The sequence below is a fragment of the Camarhynchus parvulus genome, unplaced genomic scaffold (assembly GCF_901933205.1).
Source record: "Camarhynchus parvulus unplaced genomic scaffold, STF_HiC, whole genome shotgun sequence".
Lineage (NCBI taxonomy): Eukaryota > Metazoa > Chordata > Aves > Passeriformes > Thraupidae > Camarhynchus > Camarhynchus parvulus.
The window spans coordinates 170,249-191,428 of NW_022148314.1; the positions used below are offsets into that span (position 1 = coordinate 170,249).

A 21,180-nucleotide genomic window follows, 5' to 3' on the forward strand; every position below is an offset into this window, starting at 1 on the left:
GTCCCCCTGCTGTCCCTGCTGTGTGTCCGTGTGTCCCCCCGCGTGTGTCCGTGTGTCCCTGTGTCCGTGTGTCCCCCCGCGTGTGTCCGTGTGCCCCCCTGCGTGCGTCCCCCTGCTGTCCCCGGTGTGTCCGTGTGTGTCCGTGTGTTCCGTGTGTCCGTGTGTCCGTGTGTCCGTGTGTCCCCGTGTGTCCGTGTGTCCGTGTGTCCGTGTGTCCCTGTGTGTCCGTGTGTCCCGTGTGTCCGTGTGTCCGTGTGTGTCCGTGTGTCCCCCCGCGTGTGTCCGTGTGTCCGCAGCGCGTGGCGGGAAGCGGCAGCGCCTGGGCGCGGGTCGCCGCAGAGCGGCGCGTGGCGGCTGCAGGAGGCGCGCGCTGCGCGCTCGCGCCACGCCACGGCGCCGCCCTGCTGCTCTCCAGGAGGCTGGTGAGACCCCAGACGGCCCCGGGAACCCCGCCCGGGACCCCCGAGGGAGGGGGTGCCACTGGGGGACAGCTGGGGGGGACGCTTGTGGCCTTTGCGGTTGGCCTGTTTCCCCCATTTCTCCCCAGTCCTTCCCATTTCCCCATTTTTTCCCACTTTTCCCCATTTCTCCCCATTTCTTCCAATTTTCCAGTTTTCCCCCTTTTCCCCCATTTTTTCCCATTTCTCCCCAGTCCTTCCCATTTCTCCCCTTTTCCCCCATTTCTCCTCCATTTTTCCCCAGATTTTCCCCATTTTCTCCGTTTTTCCTCATTTTTCTGCATTTTCCACCATTTTCCCTCCATTTTTCCCCAAATTTCCCCATTTCTCCCCATTTCCCATTTTCCCATGTTTTTCCCCCTTTTCTCCCTGTTTTTCCCCCTTTTCCCCAATTCTTCCCCGTTTTCCCCTATTTCTCCTCCATTTTTACCCATTTTCCCCCATTTCTTCTCCATTTCTCCCCATTCCTCCCCCATTTCCCCCATTTTTTCCCAATTTTCCCCATTTCTCCCCATTTCTTCCAATTTTCCAATTTTTCCCCCTTTTCCCCCATTTCCCCCCATTTTTCTCCTTTTCCCTCCCATTTTCCCCATTTCTGCTCCATTTTTCCCCAAATTTTCCCCATTTTCTCCGTTTTTCCTCATTTTTCTGCATTTTCCACCATTTTCCCTCCATTTTTCCCCAAATTTCCCCATTTCTCCCCATTTCTCCCCATTTCCCGTTTTCCCATGTTTTTCCCCCTTTTCTCCCTGTTTTCCCCCTTTTCCCCCATTTCCCCCCATTTCTCCCCATTTTCCCAATTTCTCCCCTTTTCCCCCATTTTTCCCTGTTTTTCCCCATTTCTCCCCATTCCTTCCCATTTCCCCCATTTCCCCCCATTTCTCCTCCATTTCTCCCCATTCCTCCCCATTTCCCCCATTTTTTCCCAATTTTCCCCATTTCTCCCCATTTCTTCCAATTTTCCAATTTTTTCCCATTTTCCCCCATTTCTCCCCATTCCTCCCCATTTTCCCAATTTCTCCCCATTTTCCCCATTTTTCCCTGTTTTGCCTCATTTCTCCCCTTTTCCCCCATTTTTCCCTGTCTTTCCCCATTTTTCCCCATTTTCCCCATTTCTCCCCATTCCTTCCCATTTTTCCCCATTTTCCCCCATTTCTTCTCAATTTCTCCCCATTCCTCCCCCCCATTTCCCCCATTTTTTCCCAGTTTTCCCCATTTCTCCCCATTTCTTCCAATTTTCCATTTTTTCCCCATTTTCCCCCATTTCTCCCCATTCCTCCCCATTTTCCCCATTTTTCCCTGTTTTGCCTCATTACCCCCTTTTTCCCCATTTTTTCCCATTTCTCCCCATTCCTTCCCATTTCTCCCCATTCCTTCCCATTTCTCCCCTTTTCCCCCATTCCTCCCCTTTTCCCCCATTTCTCCTCCATTTTTCCCCAAATTTTCCCCATTTTCTCCGTTTTTCCTCATTTTTCTGCATTTTCCACCATTTTCCCTCCATTTTTCCCCAAATTTCCCCATTTCTCCCCATTTCCAGTTTTCCCACGTTTTTCCCCATTTTCTCCCTGGTTTTCCCCATTTCTCCTCCAATTTTCCCATTTTCTCCCTGTTTTTCCCCATTTCCCCCCATTCCTCCCCATTTTTCCCCCCATTTGTCCCCATTGTTCCCCCAATTTCTCCCCATTCCCCCCCCCCACTTTTCCCCATTTTCTCCCTGGTTTTCCCCATTTCTCTCAATTTTCCCAATTTTCCCCAATTTCTCCCCATTCCCCCTCCATTTTCCCAATTTTCTCCCTGTTTTTCTTCATTTTTCTGCATTTCCACCATTTCCCCCATTTTCCCCCATTTTCCCCCAAATTTCCCCATTTCTCCCCATTTTCCAATTTTCCCATGTTTTTCCCCATTTTCTCCCTGGTTTTCCCCATTTTCCCCCCCCCCCACTTTTCCCCATTTTCTCCCTGTTTTCCCCATTTCTCTCAATTTTCCCATTTCCCCCCATTTTCTCCCCATTTCCCCCCATGGCCCTGCCCTGCTGCAGCCCCAAAGGAACCCCCGAGGGTGGAGGTGGCACTTGGGGACATTTGTGGCCTCTGTGGTTGGGACTCTGCCCTCAGAGTGAACCCAGCCCCACTTTCTCCTCTGTGATGTCCCCTGGTGTCCCCAATGTCCCCTGGTGTCCCTACAATGTCCCCAATGTCCCCGATGTGTCCCCAGGTGCAGGCACAGCTGCTGGGGGCCCTGGGGGTGTCAGTGTCCCCCCAATGTCCCCAATGTCCCCAATGTCCCCAGGTGCAGGCGCAGCTGCTGGGGGCCCTGGGGGTGCCCCTGGAGCCCCCCGAGCCTCAGGGGGAGCTGCGGTTCCAGTGGGACCTGCAGGGATGGACCCGCAGCGCCCAGAGCTCCGGTGAGGGGACACTGGGGACAATGGGGACAGTGAGGGGACAGTGGGGACAGTGAGGGGACAGTGAGGACACTGAGGGGACAGTGGAGACAGTGAGGACACTGAGGGGACAATGGGGACACTGCGGTTCCAGTGGGACCTGCAGGGATGGACCCGCAGCACCCAGAGCTTCGGTGAGGGGACACTGGGGACAATGGGGACACTGAGGGGACAGTGGGGACACTGAGGGGACACTGGGGACACTGAGGGGACAATGGGGACAGGAGGGGACAGTGGGGACACTGAGGGGACAATGGGGACACTGGGGACAGGAGGGGACAGTGGGGACACTGAGGGGACACTGGGGACAATGGGGACACTGAGGGGACACCTGGAATAGCCAGAGGGCACTGGGGGACACCTGGGACACTGGGGGACACCAGGGGGACACCGGGGGATGAGGACACAAGGGCATGGGGTGACAAAGGACGGGAGGGCTGAGGCAGTGACAGGGGGACCCAGGGAGGGGGGTGACTGACAAGGCAGGTCAGGGAGGGGGTGACAATGACACTGGGGGTGACAATGACACGGTGGGTAAGGGGACGGGGTGACAGGGCGGGGGTGACAGTGACACCGGGGGTGACAGTGACACGGGGGGGATCAGGTGACCTCGGTGTCCCCTGACCCCTCCCCTCCTCCAGGTGCCATCATCTCGGAGCCGCCCCCCCCCTCGCGGAGCCCCCCCCGCGGCCCCTCCCCCACCAAGCAGGTACGTGGGGGGACATTGGGGAGTGCCACCCCCCCCGTGATGTCCCCAACCCCCTGTGATGTCCCCAACCCCTTGTCATTGTCCCCACCCTCCCTGATGTCCTCACAGGTACCTGGGGGACATTCTGGGGGTGCCATCCCCCCCCCATGATGTCCCCACCCCCTGTGATGTCCCCACCCCCTGTGATGTCCTCACAGGTACCCTGGTGACATTCTGGGGGTGCCACCCCCCCGTGATGTCCCCAATGTCCCCACCCCTCCCCGATGTCCTCACAGGTACCCTGGTGACATTGTGGGGGTGCCACCCCCCTGATGTCCCCTCCCTGTCGTGTCCTGTCCTGCAGGGCCACCCCCAGGTTGTCACCGGGGGCCAGGTGACACCGGAGCTGCTCCTGCAGGGCCCCCCCCGGCTGTCACCTCCCCCCCAGGTGTCACCTCCCCCCCGGATGTCACCTCCCCCCCTGGAGCCAGCGGCCACCCCCAGCCCCCAGCTGGGTGAGGGGACAGGGACGGGGACAGGGATGGGGACATGGGGACAGGGGAGGGACATGGGAGGGGACAGGGGAGGGGGACACAGGGACATGGGAGGGGACATGAGGAGGGAGATGGGGACATGGGAGGGGACATGGGACACAAGGAGGGGACAGGGGAGAGGGACAGGGACGGGGGAGGGGACAGGGTTGGGGACACAGGGACAGGGGAAGGGACATGGGAGGGGACACGGGACAGGGAAGGGGGACATGGGATGGGGACATGGGGACAGGGGAGGGGACATGGGATGGGGACATGGGGACAGGGGAGGGGGACACGGGGATGGTGACAGGGAGAGGACATGGGAGAGGGGATGGGACATGGGACGGGGAGGGGACATGGGGAGGGGGACATGGGGACAGGGGGGACATGGGGACACGGGAGGGGACATGGGAGGGCAGACACATGATGGGGGACATGGGGATGCGGACAGGGACAGGGGAGGTGACATGGGGACACAGGCTGGGGACAGGGGAAGGGACCCTGACCCGGGCAGTCCCTGATGTGGCATTTGTCCCCAGCCACCAGCCCTGAGAATGGCGTCACTGCTGGGAGGACGTGAGTGGGGACAGGGGGGTCCCTGTCCCTTGTCACCCCCTGGGACCCCCTGTGCCTTGTCACCCTTGTGCTGCCCCCTGTCCCAGGGGTGACACTCTCCCCTTTCCCTGTCCCCTGTCCCAGGGGTGACACTGCCCCCTGTCCCTGTCCCCTGGTGCCATTTGTCCCCTCTCCCCTGTCCCTGTCCCCTGGTGCCATTTGTCCCTGTCCCCTGTCTCTGCAGGAGGATCCCCAGCCGTTCCCCCCGTGAGGAGAAGCTCGTTAAGAAGCTGCTCATTAAACGGTAACGAGGGTGGGGGAGGGGACCCTGCCACCCCCTGTGTCCCCTGTCACCCCTGTGTCACCTGTCCCCTGTCACCCCTGTGTCCCTGTGTCGTGGTTTGAGGCTGGCGCAATGCCAGTGCCCCATGAGAACACCTTCTCCTGGTGTCTGCTGTGAGATGTGCCCAGGGATAAGCAAAGCAGGCTCCTACTTAGAAATAAAGAAAACAAAGCTTTATTAACTACTCTACAACTATATATAAAAAGGAACACTCACAGGGAAAATGAAAACCTTACAGAAACATTTCCTCCTCCCCCACCAGATTTCCAATACGTCCATCTCCCAAATCATCGCCACCCTGTAGATAATCAATTCTCAACTCGTTAAGAGGACAGGAGTCCTTCTCGTGCCATGGTGACCTCTTCCTTTCATGGCCAGTGCTCTCAGCACTGAACACGCACCGGAGCTGCCTCCAGGGTGGTGTGTTAAGGCTGCTTTGTCCTGTTCCAAAAAGAGCACAGTCTCACCTTTGGGACACCTGTCCCCCCAGATTTCACCCCCTGGGGCCGAGGGGCACCAACACGGAACCCTCTTGGTTCTGAGGCACTGCCCCCCTGGATGCAGTCTCTGTGTCACAAGGAGCGTGGTTCTGTCCGTGGCTGTGCAGAAAGAGTCCAGCACAAGCCACTCCATCATCTCTTCCCACTAAGATTCTTCTCCATTCTTCCAACATCTCTCTCACTTGCCTGGACCTTCATCACTTGCCCATTTCCTTCTTCACCCTCCAGTCCATCTCCCCTCCAGGAAAGGTCAATGCTCTGCAAGGTTTTTGTTGTCCAAAAAGGGGTTAAAAGGCCGGGGGACAGACTCGAACTCTTCCCGCAGGAAACCCAACAGACAGGTTCTCCTGTGAGAGCTCTGCGTTTAACTCCTGTGCTCTCAGAGGCGTATCCAATGCCCCAGTGGCCACGCCAGGTGCCAATGTTCAAATCTGAACCCCACTGGTGTGACCACAGCATATCCTAGAAAACCTAATTCCTGTCAAACCACGACAGCCTGTCACCCCTCTGTCCCTTGTCCCCTGGTACCGGGGTTCCCCTGTGCCAGGACCCCCTGTCACTGTCCCCAACACCCCCCACCCTTGTCACTGTCACTTGTCCCCCTGAGCCTTGTCGCTGTCCCTTGTCCCCTTGTCCCCCTGAGCCTTGTCACTGTCCCTTGTCCCCTTGTCCCCCACCCTTGTCACTGTGCCTTGTCCCCAACACCCTGAGCCTTGTCATTGTCTGTCTTGGTTTGGGAAGACAGGAGTCTGCTAAGGAAGGCAGGAGCCTCCCCTGAAATGGAGAATGTAAACCCTCCCCACCCCTCCAAATTGCTGTAAATTTTAAATTAAGGGGCTCTCGGGCAAAAATACGGGAGCAGGAAATAGCAGTTCTTTAATAGGGAAAGGAAAAAAAATTAAAAGATAAAATAAACAATGTAGTACACTAGAACAGCACTGACAGAGTCATAACACAACCTGACACCCTGTGGGTCCGGGTGTTGGTGGCAGTCCAGTTGGAAATGTGGCTGCAGTCCTCCTGAAGTGTCAGGTGTGGTTCTGTTGGAGCAAGGGGAATCTGTAGAGAAGGATGTATTCTTCCTCTGAAGTTCCAGTGGAAGAAGAAGATAGCTGCTGTTCCTCTGGGGAATCCTGTGGAGAAAGCCAGTGCTGGTGTCTCAAAACCTCTGGATTATATCTGGGTAGCAATGCTTGGCTCCTCCCTCTGGGCGGAGCATCTCACAATGGGATGTTGCTTACAATAGTTCAATAGTCTGCTATCAGCAATGTCCCCTCCCGAGGGAGGTGTGAATGTGGTCCCTCAGAGAGAGAGATAAGGCAAACTGCCCACTTGAGAAAGGTAATCTGCCATACAGATGGTAATGGAAAACATCTTGCATTGCAGTCTGGAACATTATCCACCCCTTTTTCTATTTCCATCTGCATCACAAAGAAACCTTACACACAGTCCTCACTTAAGACTAGGTTTCCCTTTGGTACACAACGGCTTTCTCCATCTTTCTGCATTACCCACTAGGTCCTTGAGCAAAAACAATTCCACGGATGGGTCTGTCTTTGCCTGAGGTGGGAGTAATCCAAACAGTCTTTCCTAAACTACCTTTCATGTGTACAACAGGGACTTTATCTCCATCCACTGTGTGCAGGGGTTCAGACTGGGCAGGACCAGCTCGATTTATGGACCCTCTGGTGTTGACCATCCAGGTGGCTTTTGCTAGGTTCATTTTCCAATTTCTAAAAGTCCCCCCCGAGTGCGTTCAGGGTTGTTTTAAGTATTCCATTGCACCGTTCAACTTTCCTGGCAGCTGGTGCATGATAGGGGATATGATATATCCATTCAATGCCATGTTCCCTGGCCCAGGTGTTGATAAGGCCATTCTTAAAATGGGTCCCATTATCTGACTCAATTCTCTCAGGGGTGCCATGTCTCTACAGGATTTGCTTTTCCAGGCCCAGGATGGTGATCCTGGCAATGGCGTGAGGCACAGGGTAGGTCTCCAACCATCCAGTGGTGGCTTCCACCATGGTCAGCACGTAGCGCTTGCCCTGGCGTGTCTGGGGCAGTGTGATGGAGTCAATCTGCCAGGCCTCCCCATACTTGTACTTGGACCACCGCCCGCCATACCATAGGGGCTTCACTCGCTTGGCCTGCTTGATGGCAGCACACGTCTCACAGTCATGGATAACCTGAGAAATACTGTCCATGGTTAGATCCACCCCTCGGTCTCTTGCCCACTTATAGGTGGCATCTCTGCCCTGATGGCCTGAGGCATCATGGGCCCATCGAGCTAGGAATAACTCTCCCTTGTGTTCCCAATCTAGGTCTATCTTTGTCACGTCTATCTTTGCAGCCTGGTCTACCTGCTCATTGTTTTGGTGCTCCTCATTGGCTCTGCTCTTGGGGACATGGGCATCTACATGGCGGACCTTCACAGGTAGCCTCCCTACCCTGGTAGCAATGTCTTTCCACTCATCAGCAGCCCAAATTGCTTTTCCTCTATGCTGCCAGTTGGCCTCTGTCCACCTCTCCAGCCATCCCCACAGAGCGTTGGCTCCCATCCATGAATCAGTGTAGAGATAGAGCTTTGGCCACTTCTCTCTTTCTGCAATGTCCAGGGCCAGTTGAACAGCTTTGAGTTCTGCAAATTGTCTTGATCCACCTTCTCATTCAGTAGCCTCTGCGTCCTGTTGTTTGGGGCTCCATAGTGCTTTCCGCTTCTGGTTCATCCCTATGATGTGACAGAAACCGTCAGTGAAAAGAGCGTAGCGCGTTTCCTCTGGTGGCAGTTGGTTATAGGGAGGAGCTTCTTCAGCATGTGTCACTGGTTCTTGTTCTTCATCTGTGACACCAGCATTTCCACCTTCGGGCCAATTTGTAATTACCTCCAAAATCCCAGGGCGATTCGGTTTACCTATACGGGTGTGCCGTGTGATGAGAGCAATCCACTTGCTCCATGTAGCACTGGTGGCATGGTGAGTGGAAGGAACCTTGCCTTTGAGCATCCACCCCAGCACCGGTAGTCAGGGTGCCAGGAGGAGTTGTGCTTCTGTACCAATCACCTCTGAGGCAGCCTGGACTCCTTCATAGGCAGCCAAGATTTCCTTCTCTGTTGGGGTGCAGTTGGCTTCTCACCCTGTGTAGCTTCGATTCCAGAATCCCAGTGGTCGACCCTGAGTCTCCCCAGGCGCCTTCTGCCAAAGGCTCCAGGACAAGCCATGGTTCCCAGCTGCAGAGTAGAGCATGTTCTTCACCTCTGGTCCTGTCCTGACTGGGCCAAGGGCAACCGCATGAGCGATTTCCTGCTTGATCTGGGCAAAGGCTTGTTGCTGCTCTGGGCCCCAGTTGAAATCGTTCTTCTTGTGGGTGACCAGGTAGAGAAGGCTCAGGATCTGACTGTCCTCAGGAATGTGCATCCTCCAAAAGCCTATGGCACCTAGGAAAGCTTGTGTCTCCTTCTTGCTGGTCGGTGGAGACATCGCTGTGATCTTGTTGATGACCTCAGTGGGAATCTGATGCCCTCCCTCTTGCCACTTCACTCCCAGAAACTGGATCTCTTCGGGCAGGTCCCTTTACTTTGCTCTTCTTGATGGAGAAGCCGGCTTTTAGCAGAATCCTGATGATTTTCTCTCCTTTCTCAAACATTTCTGCTGCTGTCTTTCCCCACACAATGATGTCATCGATATACTGCAGGTGTTCTGGAGCCTCACCCTTTTCCAGTGGAGTTTGGATCAGTCCATGGCAGATGGTGGGGCTGTGCTTCCACCCCTGGGGCAGTCGGTTCCAGGTGTACTGCACGCCCCTCCAGGTGAAAGCAAACTGAGGCCTGCATTCTGCTGCCAGAGGAATGGAAAAAATACATTGGCAATGTCAATAGTGGCATACCACTTTGCTGCCTTGGACTCCAGCTCGTACTGGAGTTCCAGCATGTCCGGCACAGCAGCGCTCAGCGGTGGAGTCACTTCATTCAAGCCACGATAGTCCACAGTCAATCTCCATTCTCTGTCAGACTTGCGCACAGGCCAGATGGGACTGTTGAAGGGTGAGTGGGTCTTGCTGACCACCCCTTTGCTCTCCAGCTCGCAGATCATTTTGTGGATGGGGATCACGGCATCCCAATTCATCCAATACTGCCAGAGGTGCACTGTCGAGGTGGCAATTGGTATCTGTTGCTGTTCTACCCTCAGGAGTCCTACTGCAGATGGGCTTTCTGATAGTCCAGGCAAGGTGTTCAACTGCTTAATGTTCTCTGCCTCTACAGCAGCTATGCCAAAAGCCCATCTGAGTCCCTCTGGGTCTTTGTAAAGCCGTTCCGGAGGAAATCTATGCCCAGAATACACGGGGCCTCTGGGCCAGTCACAATAGGATGTTTTTTCCACTCTTTCCCAGTCAGGCTCACCTCGGCTTCTAACAGGGTCAATTGCTGTGATCCCCCCGTCACCCCGGCAATGGAAATGGGTTCTGCCCCACATGTCCCGATGGTATCAGGGTACACTGCGCACCAGTATCAACTAAGGCATTGTACTTTCGTGGTTCTGATGTGCCAGGCCATCGGATCCACACCGTGCAGAAAATCCGGTTTTCCCGTACCTCTCCCTGGCTAGAGGCAGGGCCCCTCTAACCCTGGCTATACATGGTAGAGGTGCCTTCCAGGGGATCTGACAGATCATACTCAGCAGCTCGGCCATGGGAGGTTGAGGCTACCCTCACTTTACTGGAGTTCCCTCCATTAGTGTTTCCCTCCTTGAGCTGACGCACCTGTGCTGCCAGGACAGAAGTGGGTTTTCCATCCCACCTTCCCATATCTTCCCAATGGTCACGCAGGAAAAACCACAGGTCAGCTTGAAATAAACAGGGCAGGAGACTTTTCTCCTTTTAATGCCTGTATTAAAAGTGATCAGCTCAAGATTAGGAAGGTGAACGGGTCTGCAGTCTCCATCTTCCTTCCCAGCGTGGCTCAGAGGAGGGGGATATGCGCAGCTGTGCCCACTGGGGGCAGAGCTGGGGGGTCCGGTCCTCATGGGAGCATCCGGGCAGGGACCCCGGTGTTTCTGACTTTGCACTGCTTCTCGGCCCCGGGTCACTGCTCCAGTGGCCCAGCAAGGGGCACCAAGGTCTCCCAACATCTCTGCAGGTCCAGCACTCAGTTCCTCACGTCCAGGGATCACTCTAATTTCTTAATTTTACAATTGGCTCGTTGTTTTTGGGGTTTTTATAAGTTTAACACTTCCCAGAGTACGCTGGGTCTGAAATCTACATATTGTAATGCTCCCCCCCCATGTTTCATCTTCTTCTCTGCTCCTCCGCAGAGAAGGGCCATTAACTTGCCCTGGCTAGGGTCGTTAGTGATACAAAAAGAACCATTAGCTCTTAACTACTTGTAATTAACATAACAAACAGGGTGGCAGCACCTCAGCAGCCACCCTGGTCTGTCTGGTTCTGCAACTTCTCTCTACAAAGAAATATTGGCAGAATTCTGTTCATGACAACCCCGTGGGGTGTACCCTCTCTCTGTAGCCGGGGAACGCTGGGCTCTGACTCTGGGGCCTGTGACTCACACTGGTGCAGTGTGGGAGCTGTTCCTCCTCATCATCTCCCTCATCTCCTCTCTGAGTTCTTGGACCACGGCAGACATGAGCCTGCATCGGGCCATTGATCACACTCTCATAATTCCTAAGCTTGTTGGCCACAGAGCCCGCTGTCTCTCGGTTGGTGTCAGCATTAATTGTTGCAATAAAGGTGGTGTATTGGGATGGCCCCAGATTTGCCAGGCTCCACAACATTTGCCCTGTGCACCTGACTTTGTCGGGGTCATTGTCATGCTGTCCATCCCTCCCAATGAGTACCTCCAACACTGCCACTTCTCTCAGCTGTTGGATCCCCTCCTCAAGAGTCTTCCAGCGCATTCTATGGTGGTGCTCCTGCATTCTCTCCCTGTGAACAAACCTCTCTCTGACACTCACTAAAAGCCGCTCCCAGAGGGAAAGGGACCCTGGCTCCCTTACAAAAATCTGATTGATACCTGAGTCCTGGGTCAAGGGTCCCAAATTCCTTGCCTCACCACCATCCAGCTGGACGCCTGTACCCATCAGATCCCAGACCCGAAGTAGCCAGGTTGTAGAAGCCTCACGTCCCCGTCGTGCAATGTCTTTGTGCAGATTACAGAGACTTTTGTACGTCAGGGACTCGGTGATGATCGCAACCTCTGGTTCCCCTGTGGCTTGTGAGGGCCCTCCCCTATCTGGGTGCTCTGCTTTCGTCTTAGATCTCCTTGTTTCTACAGGGGCAGCTGCTGCTGGCTGTGATTGCCTTTGCAATTCAGCTGGAGCCTGGACAGTTGTAACATCTGTGGGTTCCGCTGCTGCACTGTTAGACTCTGCCCCTTCATGGTGGGGGGAAGGCTTCTCACCAGCTGGGGAAGTGTATTCCTTCAGCATCTGGCCTATCTCATGCATCTCCTTCACCAAACCCCCACCCAATCTGGGTAGTTCACATCTGGGGTGGGCTGTGGGGCAGGGTCAGGCTCTGGGGCAGCAGCATCCCTAGCTGGGGTGGGCTGTGGGGCAGGGTCAGGCTGGGACAGACGGGTGGGCTGTGGGGAGGGGGGCAGCAGCATCCCTAGCGGGGTGGGCTGTGGGGCAGGGTCAGGCTCTGGGGCAGCAGCATCCCTAGACTCTGGTGGCGTGTCAGGTTCTGGGGTAGGTGTCATGGTAGTTATCCAGGTTAGTCTCCCCTTCTCTCTAAATGCTAAATAGAGCAGGCCTATCAGCAACACCAGCCACTGTATGATATCATTAATATTTAGAGTGGATCTGAACTCTCCAAAAACTGCTGGGGCAGACCCAAAGAAATGGCTAAAGGGTTGGGAGAAGATTTCGCCTGGGGTCATTTCCTTACAGCAGGTGCCATTATTAAAGTAACCCCAAAAACACACACTTAATGTGTGATAGCTGCGAATCCATGTGCCTGCTTTCCAGAGGAAGTTAAAAATCCATGAATTCCTCACCTTAAAACAAACCGGATAGCAGACACGGTAGCCTTGGTTATAGGATATGTTTAGATAAGGGCCTATAAATGGGAGAAATACAGCCACGATCACGTGCCACCCAAACCAGGGCAAGCTGGACCGCGTGGTCTCGCTTAATGAGGTTTCTGTAGCCACACACAAAAATCAGATTACTCAAGAACTGTTATTCCCTTTTTGTTTCTGTGCCCTCGAGCCGCACGTTGGGCGCCAAAATCTGTCTGGGTTTGGAAAGACAGGAGTCTGCTAAGGAAGGCAGGAGCCTCCCCTGAAATGGAGAATGTAAACCCTCCCCACCCCTCCGAATTGCTATAAATTTTAAATTAAGGGGCTCTCAGGCAAAAATATGGGAGCAGGAAATAGCAGTTCTTTCATAGGGAAAAGAAAAATAAAAAAGGATAAAATCAACAATGCAGTACACTAGAGCAGCACTGACAGAGTCAGAACACAACCTGACATCCTGTGGGGTGTTGGTAGCAATCCAATTGGAAATGTGGCTGCAGTCCTCCTGGAGTGTCAGGTGTGGTTCTGTTGGAGCAAGGGGGATCTGTAGAGAAGGATGTATTCTTCCTCTGAAGATCCAGAGGAAGAAGAGGCAGCTGCTGTTCCTCTGGGGAATCCCGTGGAGAAAGCCGTGCTGGTGTCTCAAAAACCTCTGGATTATATCTGGGTAGCAATGCTTGGCTCCTCCCCCTGGGCGGGGCATCTCCCAATGGGATGCTGTAGTTCTTATCAGTCATGCAGTGACATTCCATAGTCTGTTATCAGCAGATGTCCCCTCCCCAGGAAGGTGTGATTGTGGTCACTCAGAGAGAGAGATAAGGCAAACTGCCCACTTGACAAAGGTAATCTGCCATACAGATGGTGATGGAAAACATCTTGCATTGCAATCTTCAACGCTGTCCCTGTCCCCCAGCCTTGTCCCTGTCCCCCTGTCCCAGAGCTCCCAGGACCCCCAGCCCCCTGATCCCCCATGATCCCCCCCAGAGGTTCGGGACCCCCAGGTGACCCCGTTCTCCCCCAGGAGGGGCTCCCAGGGGTTTTGGGGTCCCCAGATGACCCAGGGCACCCCCAGGAGCGGTCCCTGGAGCTTTGGGGTGCCCGTGTGACCCCGCTGTCCCCAGGAGGGGCCCCCCTGAGGCCCAGGGCACCCCAGGGGTTTTGGGGCCCCCAGGTGACCCCGTTCTCTCCCAGGAAGGGTCCCCCTGATCTCTTGGGATCCCTGGGTGACCTCAGGTCAGCCCCCGGGGTTTTGGGGTCCCCAGGGGTTTTGGGGTCCCTGTGTCACCCCATTTTCCCCCAGGAGGGGCCCCCCTGAGTCCCAGGGCACCCCCAGGGGTTTTGGGGCTCCCAGGGGTTTTGGGGTGCCCTGGTGACCCCGTTGTCCCCCAGGAGGGGCCCCCCCTCGGGCCAGGGCAGCCCCCCCAGGCTCCCCAAGCAGCCTCGGGTGAGCCTGGAGCGCCTGGAGCTGGACCTGGAGCTGGACCCGGCGCAGCCGCCCGTGTTCCGCATCTTCCCGGGGCCTTCGGCGCAGGAGTTCAGCCTCATCGTCATCGAGCAGGGCGCGCAGGGGACACCGGGGACACCGGGGACAGCCGGCACCGAGGGGACAGCGGGGACACAAGGGACAGATGGGACAGAAGGGACGGAAGGGACAGTGCAGCCACACGGAGCCCTCCTGGTCAAGGTGAGTGACCCCAGTGTCCCCACCCAGGGGGGTGACCCCAGTGTCCCCTCCCCAGTGCACACTGTCCCCTCCCCACCCAGGTGAGTGACCCCAGTGTCCCCTCCCCAGTGCACACTGTCCCCTCCCCACCCAGGGGTGACCCCAGTCTCTGTCCCCATCCCAGTGTGTGTCCCCATTGTCCCCTCCTCACCCAGGTGACTGTCCCCTGTGTCCCCTCCCCAGTGCACACTGTCCCCTTCCCACCCAGGGGAGTGTCCCCTGTGTCCCCTCCCCACCCAGGGGGGTGTCCCCAGTGTCTGTCCCCATCCCTTGTGTCCCCATCCCAATGTGTGTCCCCTGTCCCTGTCCCCTCTCCCTCTCCCCTGTCCCCATCCCCTGTCCCTGTCCCTGTCCCCTCTCCCTCTGACCCCTGTCCCTGTCCCTGTCCCTGTCCCCTCTCCCTCTCCCCTGTCCCTGTCCCTGTCCCTGTGACGGTGTCCCTGTCCCTGTCCCTGTCCCTGTCCCCTCTCCCCTGTCCCTGTCCCTGTCCCTGCTGTGACCGTGTCCCTGTCCCTGTCCCTCTCCCTGTCCCTGTCCCTGTCCCTGTCCCTGTCCCCTCTCCCCTGTCCCTGTCCCCTGTCCCTGCTGTGACCGTGTCCCCCCCCAACCGCAGGAGGAGCAGCAGGAGTCGCCCATCGGTGACACCGGTGACATTGGGGACACCAAACCCGTGGGGCTGCTGCCCCCTCCCCCGGGGGATCCGGGCCCTGCCCCGGGGGTCCTGGGGGTCCCCGTGGGGGTCCCGGGGGTCCTGGGCTCCCCGTGGGGGTCCCGGGGGTCCTGGGGCTCCCCGTGGGGGTCCCGGGGGTCTCGTGCTGCCGCGTGTGCGGCCAGGCCGGGGCCGTGGTGATGTGTGACCGCTGCCAGCGCTGCTTCCACCTGCACTGCCACCTGCCCGCCCTGCACGACGTGCCCAGGTACGGCATCCAGCGGGATCCACTGGGATCCACTGGGATCCACTGGGATCTGCTCCCCCCAGTGCCTCCCTGGGCCTGTGTCACCCCCCCTATGTCCCTGGGATCCACTGCCCCGTGTCACCCCCAGTGTCCCTGGGATCCACTGCCTGTGTCACCCCCAGTGTCCCTGGGATCCACTGCCCCGTGTCACCCCCAGTGTCCCTGGGATCCACTGCCTGTGTCACCTCCCCGGGATCCACTGCCCCGTGTCACCCCCAGTGTCCCTGGACCATGCCCCGTGTCACCTCCCGAATCATGGTGCCCCGGATCCACTGCCCTCTGTCACCCCCCTGGGATCCACTGCCCTGTGTCACCTCCCTGGGATCCACTGCCCCGTGTCACCCCCAGTGTCCCTGGGATCCACTGCCCCGTGTCACCTCCCCGAGATCCACTGCCCTGTGTCACCCCCTGGGATCCACTGCCCTGTGTCACCTCACAATGTCCCTGGGATCCACTGCCCTGTGTCACCTCCTGGGATCCACTGCCCTTTGTCACCTCCCTGGGATCCATTGCTCTGTGTCACCCCCTGGGATCCACTGCCCTGACCCCCCATTCCCAATCCCAGCCCCATGGGGATCCCAGCCCTGTTCCCGATCCCCCGTGACCCCATTCCCGATCCCGCCGCCCCGAGTGGATGTGTTTGCTGTGCCAGGAGCTGCCCCCATGACCCCGTTCCCGATCCCCCATTCCTAATCAATCCCCCATTCCTGATCCCCTATTCCTAATCAATCTCCCATTCCTGATCCCCATTCCCGATCCCCCATTCCTAATCAATCCCCCATTCCCGATCCCCCATTCCCAATCCCCCATTCCCGATCCCCCATTCCCGATCCCCCATTCCTAATCCATCCCCCATTCCTAATCAATCCCCCATTCCCAATCCCCCATTCCCGATCCCCCATTCCCAATCCCCCATCCCCGATCCCCCATTCCTGATCCCCCATTCCCGCTCCCGCAGCCCCGAGTGGACGTGTTTGCTGTGCCAGGAGCTGCCCCCTCCCCTCCCGCAGCCGGAGCCGGATCCGGAGCAGGGCCCCCCAGTGAAACTGAGCCCCCAGGACCAGCAGGTGAGGCTGGGCTGATCCTGCTGGGCTGATCCCGCTGGGCTGATCCCGCTGGGCTGATCCTGCTGGGCTGATCCCTCTGGGCTGATCCTGCTGGGCTGATCCCGCTGGGCTGATCCTGGGTGATCCTGCTGGGCTGGTCCTGCTGGGCTGATCCCGGGGCATCCCTCTGGGCTGATCCCTCTGGGCTGATCCCTCTGGGCTGATCCCATTGTGCTGAACTGATCCTGCTGAGCTGATCCCTCTGGGCTGGTCCCGGGGGATCCCACTGGGCTGATCCTGGGCTGATCCCGCTGGGCTGATCCCTCTGGGCTGATCCCCCTGGGCTGATCCTGGGTGATCCTGCTGGGCTGGTCCTGCTGGGCTGATCCCGGGGCATCCCTCTGGGCTGATCCCTCTGGGCTGATCCCTCTGGGCTGATCCTGGGTGATCCCCTGGGATCGCCCCCCTCGGGACCCCGGCCCTGACCCCGATGCCGACCCTGCAGCGCTGCGAGTTCGTGCTGCTGGAGCTGCTGTGCCACGAGCCCTGCCGGCCCCTGCAGCGCCTCTGCAGCACCCCGGTGAGCACGGGGGGCATCGGGAGGGGATCTGGGGAGCGGTATGGGGTGGGATCTGGGGTGGGATCTGGGAAGCGGTATGGGGTGGGATCTGGGGTGGGATCTGGGGTGGGATCGCTCCTCGGTGAGCAGGTGGGAGATGGGTGGATAAGGGATGGGATCTGGGGAGATCAGGGGTGGGATCGGCTCCCTGGTGAGCCCAGGAGCAGCCTGGTGGGAAGATGGGGGGATTGGGGGTGGGATCTGGAGGGGATCGGGGGGATCAGGGGGGGATCAGCTCCCTGGTGAGCCCAGGAGCAGCCTGGTGGGAAGATGGGGGGATTGGGGGGTGGGATCTGGAGGGATCAGGGGGGATCAGCTCCCCTGGCGAGCAGGGGGAGCCTGGCGGGGAGCTGGGGGGATCAGGGGGGATTGGGGGGGATCTGGGGGAACAGGGATCTGGGGTGGGATCAGCTCCCCTGTGAGTGGGGGGCGGGGCGGGGAGATGGGGGGATCTGGGGTGGGACTGGGAGGGATCTGGGGGGATTCAGGGATGGGATCTGGGATGGGATCTGGGATCTGGGGGGATCTGGGGTGGGATCAGCTCCCCTGTGAGCAGGGGAGCCTGGTGGGGAGATGAGGGGATCTGGGGTGGGACTGGGAGGGATCTGTGGGGCATCAGCTCCCTGGTGACCAGGGGGAGCTGGGGGGATCTGGGGTGGGATCAGCTCCTCAGTGAGAGGGGGTGGGGCAGGAGCGGGGGATTGGGGGGGAATCTGGGGTGGGATCTGGGGTGAGATGAGCTCCCCGGTGAGTGGGAGGGGAGATGGGGGGATCAGGGGTGGGATCTGGGGGGGATCGGGGGGGGGATCAGCTCCCTGGTGAGCAGGGGGAGCAGGATCTGGGGGCTGGGGTGAGCGGGGGGGCAAAGCTCGGGTTTGGGGGGATCTGGGGGGATCTGGGGTGGGATCTGGGAGGGCCGGGGGAGCGGGGATAGCCCCGGGGAGATGGAGGGATCTGGAATCTGGGAGGGGATCGGGGGGGATTGGGGGTGGGATCAACTGCCCGGTGAGCGGGGGGAGCAGAGCAGGGGATCTGGGGGGATCAGGGGTGGGATCAGGGGCAGGATCTGCCCCGTTTGGGATCAGGGCTGGGATCAGGGGCGGGATCTGCCCCGTTTGGGATCAGGGCTGGGATCAGGGGCGGGATCTGCCCCGTTTGGGATCATGGGTGGGATCTGCCCCGTTAGGGATCATGGGTGGGATCAGGGCTGGGATCATGGGTGGGATCTGCCCCGTTTGGGATCAGGGGCAGGATCTGCCCCGTTTGGGATCAGGGGCGGATCTGCCCCGTTTGGGATCAGGGCTGGGATCATGGGCAGGATCTGCCCCATTTGGGATCAGGGCTGGGATCATGGGCAGGATCTGCCCCATTTGGGATCAGGGCTAGGATCAGGGGCGGGATCTGCCCCACCTGGTGCCGCTGACCCCCTGCCCGGCCCAGGAGGGCGGGGACGCCATGGACCTGACGCTGATGCGGGCGCGGCTGCAGGAGAAGCTGAGCCCCCACTACCGCAGCCCCGAGGAGTTTGCCCGCGACGGCTGGCGCCTGCTGCGCCAGTTCCACCGCCTCACCGAGGTCTGCCCGCCCCGGGGGCCCTCCTGGGGCTCTTTGTGGGGTTTCTGGGGGGCTCCAGCCCCTCTGGAACTCCCGTTTTCCCCAGGACAAGGCGGACGTCCAGTCCATCCTGGAGCTGCAGCGTTTCCTCGAGAGCCGCCTCAGCGCCGCCTTCGGCGACCAGAAATTCTCCAGGCTCCTGCTGGATCCCGAGGAAACCCTGGAGGTGTCTCCAGGCTCCTGAGAGCTCCTCCTGGGGGGTGAAAACCCTCCCAGAACCCCGATTTCCCCTCCCAGCACCCCAATATCCCCTCTCAGCACCCCAATTTCCCCTCTCAGCACCTCAATTCCTTCTTTTAGGACCCAGATTTCCCCTCCCAGCACCGAAATGCCTTCTTTTATGACCCCAATTTCCCCTACTAGGACCCCAATTTCCCCTTTCAAGAGCCCAATTTCCCCTTTCAAGACCCCAATTTCCCCTCCCAGGACCCCAAATTTCCCCTCCCAGGACCCCAATTTACCTTCCCAGGACTCAGATTTTCTCTCTCAGCACCCCAATTCTCCTTTCCAGCACCCAAGTTCCCCTCCCAGGACCCCAATTCCTTCTTTTAGGACCCCAATTCCCCCTTCCAGGACCCCAAATTTCCCCTCCCAGGACCCCAATTTCCCCTTTCAGGACCCACATTTCCCCTCCCAGCACCCCAATTTCCCCTCCCAGCACCCCAATTTCTGTGGCAGTGCTCACAGGGGTTCTTGGTTGAGGGAAGAGATGAGTGCGCTGCCTCCACCTTCAGAAGGTTTGATTTATTATTTTATGATATCTTACATCTCAACCGTACTGCAGAGGAACAGCAGGAAAGGTTTCCTCAGAGGGCCGAGCCACGAATGGAAAAGGAAAGAACGAAAACCAAAAGCAGCTGGCTCGGACTCGGTCTGAGACAGCCGGGCCCTGGATTGGCCGTTCACGATAAACATCCACGACTGCCAGTCGCAGATGGACCCGCTGCATTGCACAGCAGCAGATAATTGTTGTTCACGTCTCGCTGCTGAAGCTGCTCAGCCTCAGCAGGAAAAGTCCCGAGAAAGGATTTTTGCAGAAGAAATGTCTGCGACACAATTTCCCCTTCCAGGACCCCAAATTTCCCTTCCAGAACCCCAAATTTCCCCTCCCAGGACCCAATTTTCCCTTCCAGAACCCCAATTTCCCCTCTTAGGACCCAATTTCCCTTCCCAGAACCCCAATTTCTCCTCCTAGGACTCAGATTTTCTCAATTTCCCCTTTCAGGACCCCAATTTCCCCTTCCAGAACCCCAATTTCCCCTTTCAGGACCCAAATTACACCTCCCAGGATCCCAATTCCCTCTTTTAGGACCCCAATTTCCTCTCTCAGGACCCAAATTTCCCCTCCTAGGACCCCAATTTCCCCTCACAGGACTCAGATTTTCTCTCTCAGGACCCCAATTCCCCTTCCCAGCACCAAAGTTCCCCTCTCAGGACCCCAATTTCCTCTCCCAGCACCCCAATTCCCCTCTCAGAACCCAAATTTCCCCTCCCAGCACCCCAATTCCCCTCTTAGGACCCCAATTTCCTCTTTTAGAACCCAAATTTCCCCTCCCAGCGCCCCAATTCCCCTCTTAGGACCCCAATTTCCCCTCCTAGGACCCCAATTTCTCCCAGAACCCCAATTTCCCCTTCCAGAACCCCAATTCCCCTCCCAGCACCCCGATTTTCCCCCATGGGTTTGGGTTCCCCCCAGGCCCCCCGGGATGTGGGGGTGTCCCTGTCCCCCCCTCAGCCTGGGGTCACGAGGGAAAATAAAGCCCTGGCCTGGTCTCCTGGCTTCTGCTCATCTCTGCGCGGGTTGGGCCTGGATTTCCTGGATTCTGCCCCATTTCTGTGCCTGGATTTCCTGGGTTCTGCCCCATTTCTGGGCCTGGCTTTCCTGGGTTTTCCCTCATTTCTGGGCTTGGATTTCCTGGGTTCTGCCCCATTTCTGGGCCTGGATTTCCTGGGTTCTGCCCCATTTCTGTGCCTGGATTTCCTGGGTTCTCCTCCATTTCTGTGCCTGGATTTCCTGAATTCTGCCCCATTTCTGTGCCTGGATTTCCTGGATTCTGCCCAATTTTGGGGCTTGGATTTCCTGGATTCTGCCTCATTTCTGTGCCTGGATTTCCTGGAATTTCCCTCATTTCTGTGCATGGATTTAATGGATTCTGCCCAATTTCTGTGCTTGGGTTTCCTGGTTTCCCCCCCAATTTCAGGGCTTGAATTTCCTGTGTTCTCCCCCATTTTAGTGTTTGGCTTTCCTGTGTTCTCCCTCATTCCAGGGCTTGAATTTCCTGGATTCTCCCCAATTTCTGTGCCTGGATCTCCTGAGTTCTCCCCCATTTCTGTGCCTGGATTTCCTGCAATTTCCTTCATTTCTGTGTTTGGATTTCCTGAATTCTCCATTTCTGTGCTTGGGTTTCCTGAATTCTCCCCCAATTTCTGGGCTTGGATTTCCTGGAATCTCCCCAATTTCAGGGCTTGATTTGACCTGGATTTCCTGAATTCTCCCCCATATCTGTACTTGGATTTCCTGGAATTGCCCTCATTTCTGTGCGTGGATTTCATGGATTCTCCCCCATTTCAGGGCTGGAATTTCCTGTGTTCTCCCTCATTTTAGTGTTTGGATTTCCTGTGTTCTCCCCCATTTGTGGGCTTGGGTTTACTGGAATTTCCCTCGTTTCAGGGCTTAGGTT

At 57.5% G+C, this 21,180-nt stretch overlaps 1 protein-coding gene across 1 annotated transcript in view; it reads left to right on the forward strand.

The window, feature by feature from the left end:
• Positions 1 to 20,264, forward strand: part of TRIM28 (tripartite motif containing 28) — a 32,933-nt gene extending 12,669 nt beyond the window's left edge. The window contains exons 4-17 of the mRNA XM_030970256.1: positions 297 to 422; positions 2,748 to 2,862; positions 3,540 to 3,607; positions 3,951 to 4,101; positions 4,659 to 4,695; positions 4,919 to 4,978; positions 13,931 to 14,225; positions 14,878 to 15,032; positions 15,077 to 15,181; positions 16,179 to 16,287; positions 16,772 to 16,846; positions 18,326 to 18,460; positions 18,546 to 18,665; positions 19,284 to 20,264. Of these exons, the coding sequence (XP_030826116.1) occupies positions 297 to 422; positions 2,748 to 2,862; positions 3,540 to 3,607; positions 3,951 to 4,101; positions 4,659 to 4,695; positions 4,919 to 4,978; positions 13,931 to 14,225; positions 14,878 to 15,032; positions 15,077 to 15,181; positions 16,179 to 16,287; positions 16,772 to 16,846; positions 18,326 to 18,460; positions 18,546 to 18,665; positions 19,284 to 19,376 (1,644 nt within the window). The 3' untranslated portion in view covers positions 19,377 to 20,264. The remainder of the gene's footprint in view (positions 1 to 296; positions 423 to 2,747; positions 2,863 to 3,539; positions 3,608 to 3,950; positions 4,102 to 4,658; positions 4,696 to 4,918; positions 4,979 to 13,930; positions 14,226 to 14,877; positions 15,033 to 15,076; positions 15,182 to 16,178; positions 16,288 to 16,771; positions 16,847 to 18,325; positions 18,461 to 18,545; positions 18,666 to 19,283) is intronic.
• The last annotated feature ends 916 nt before the right edge of the window (positions 20,265 to 21,180 follow it).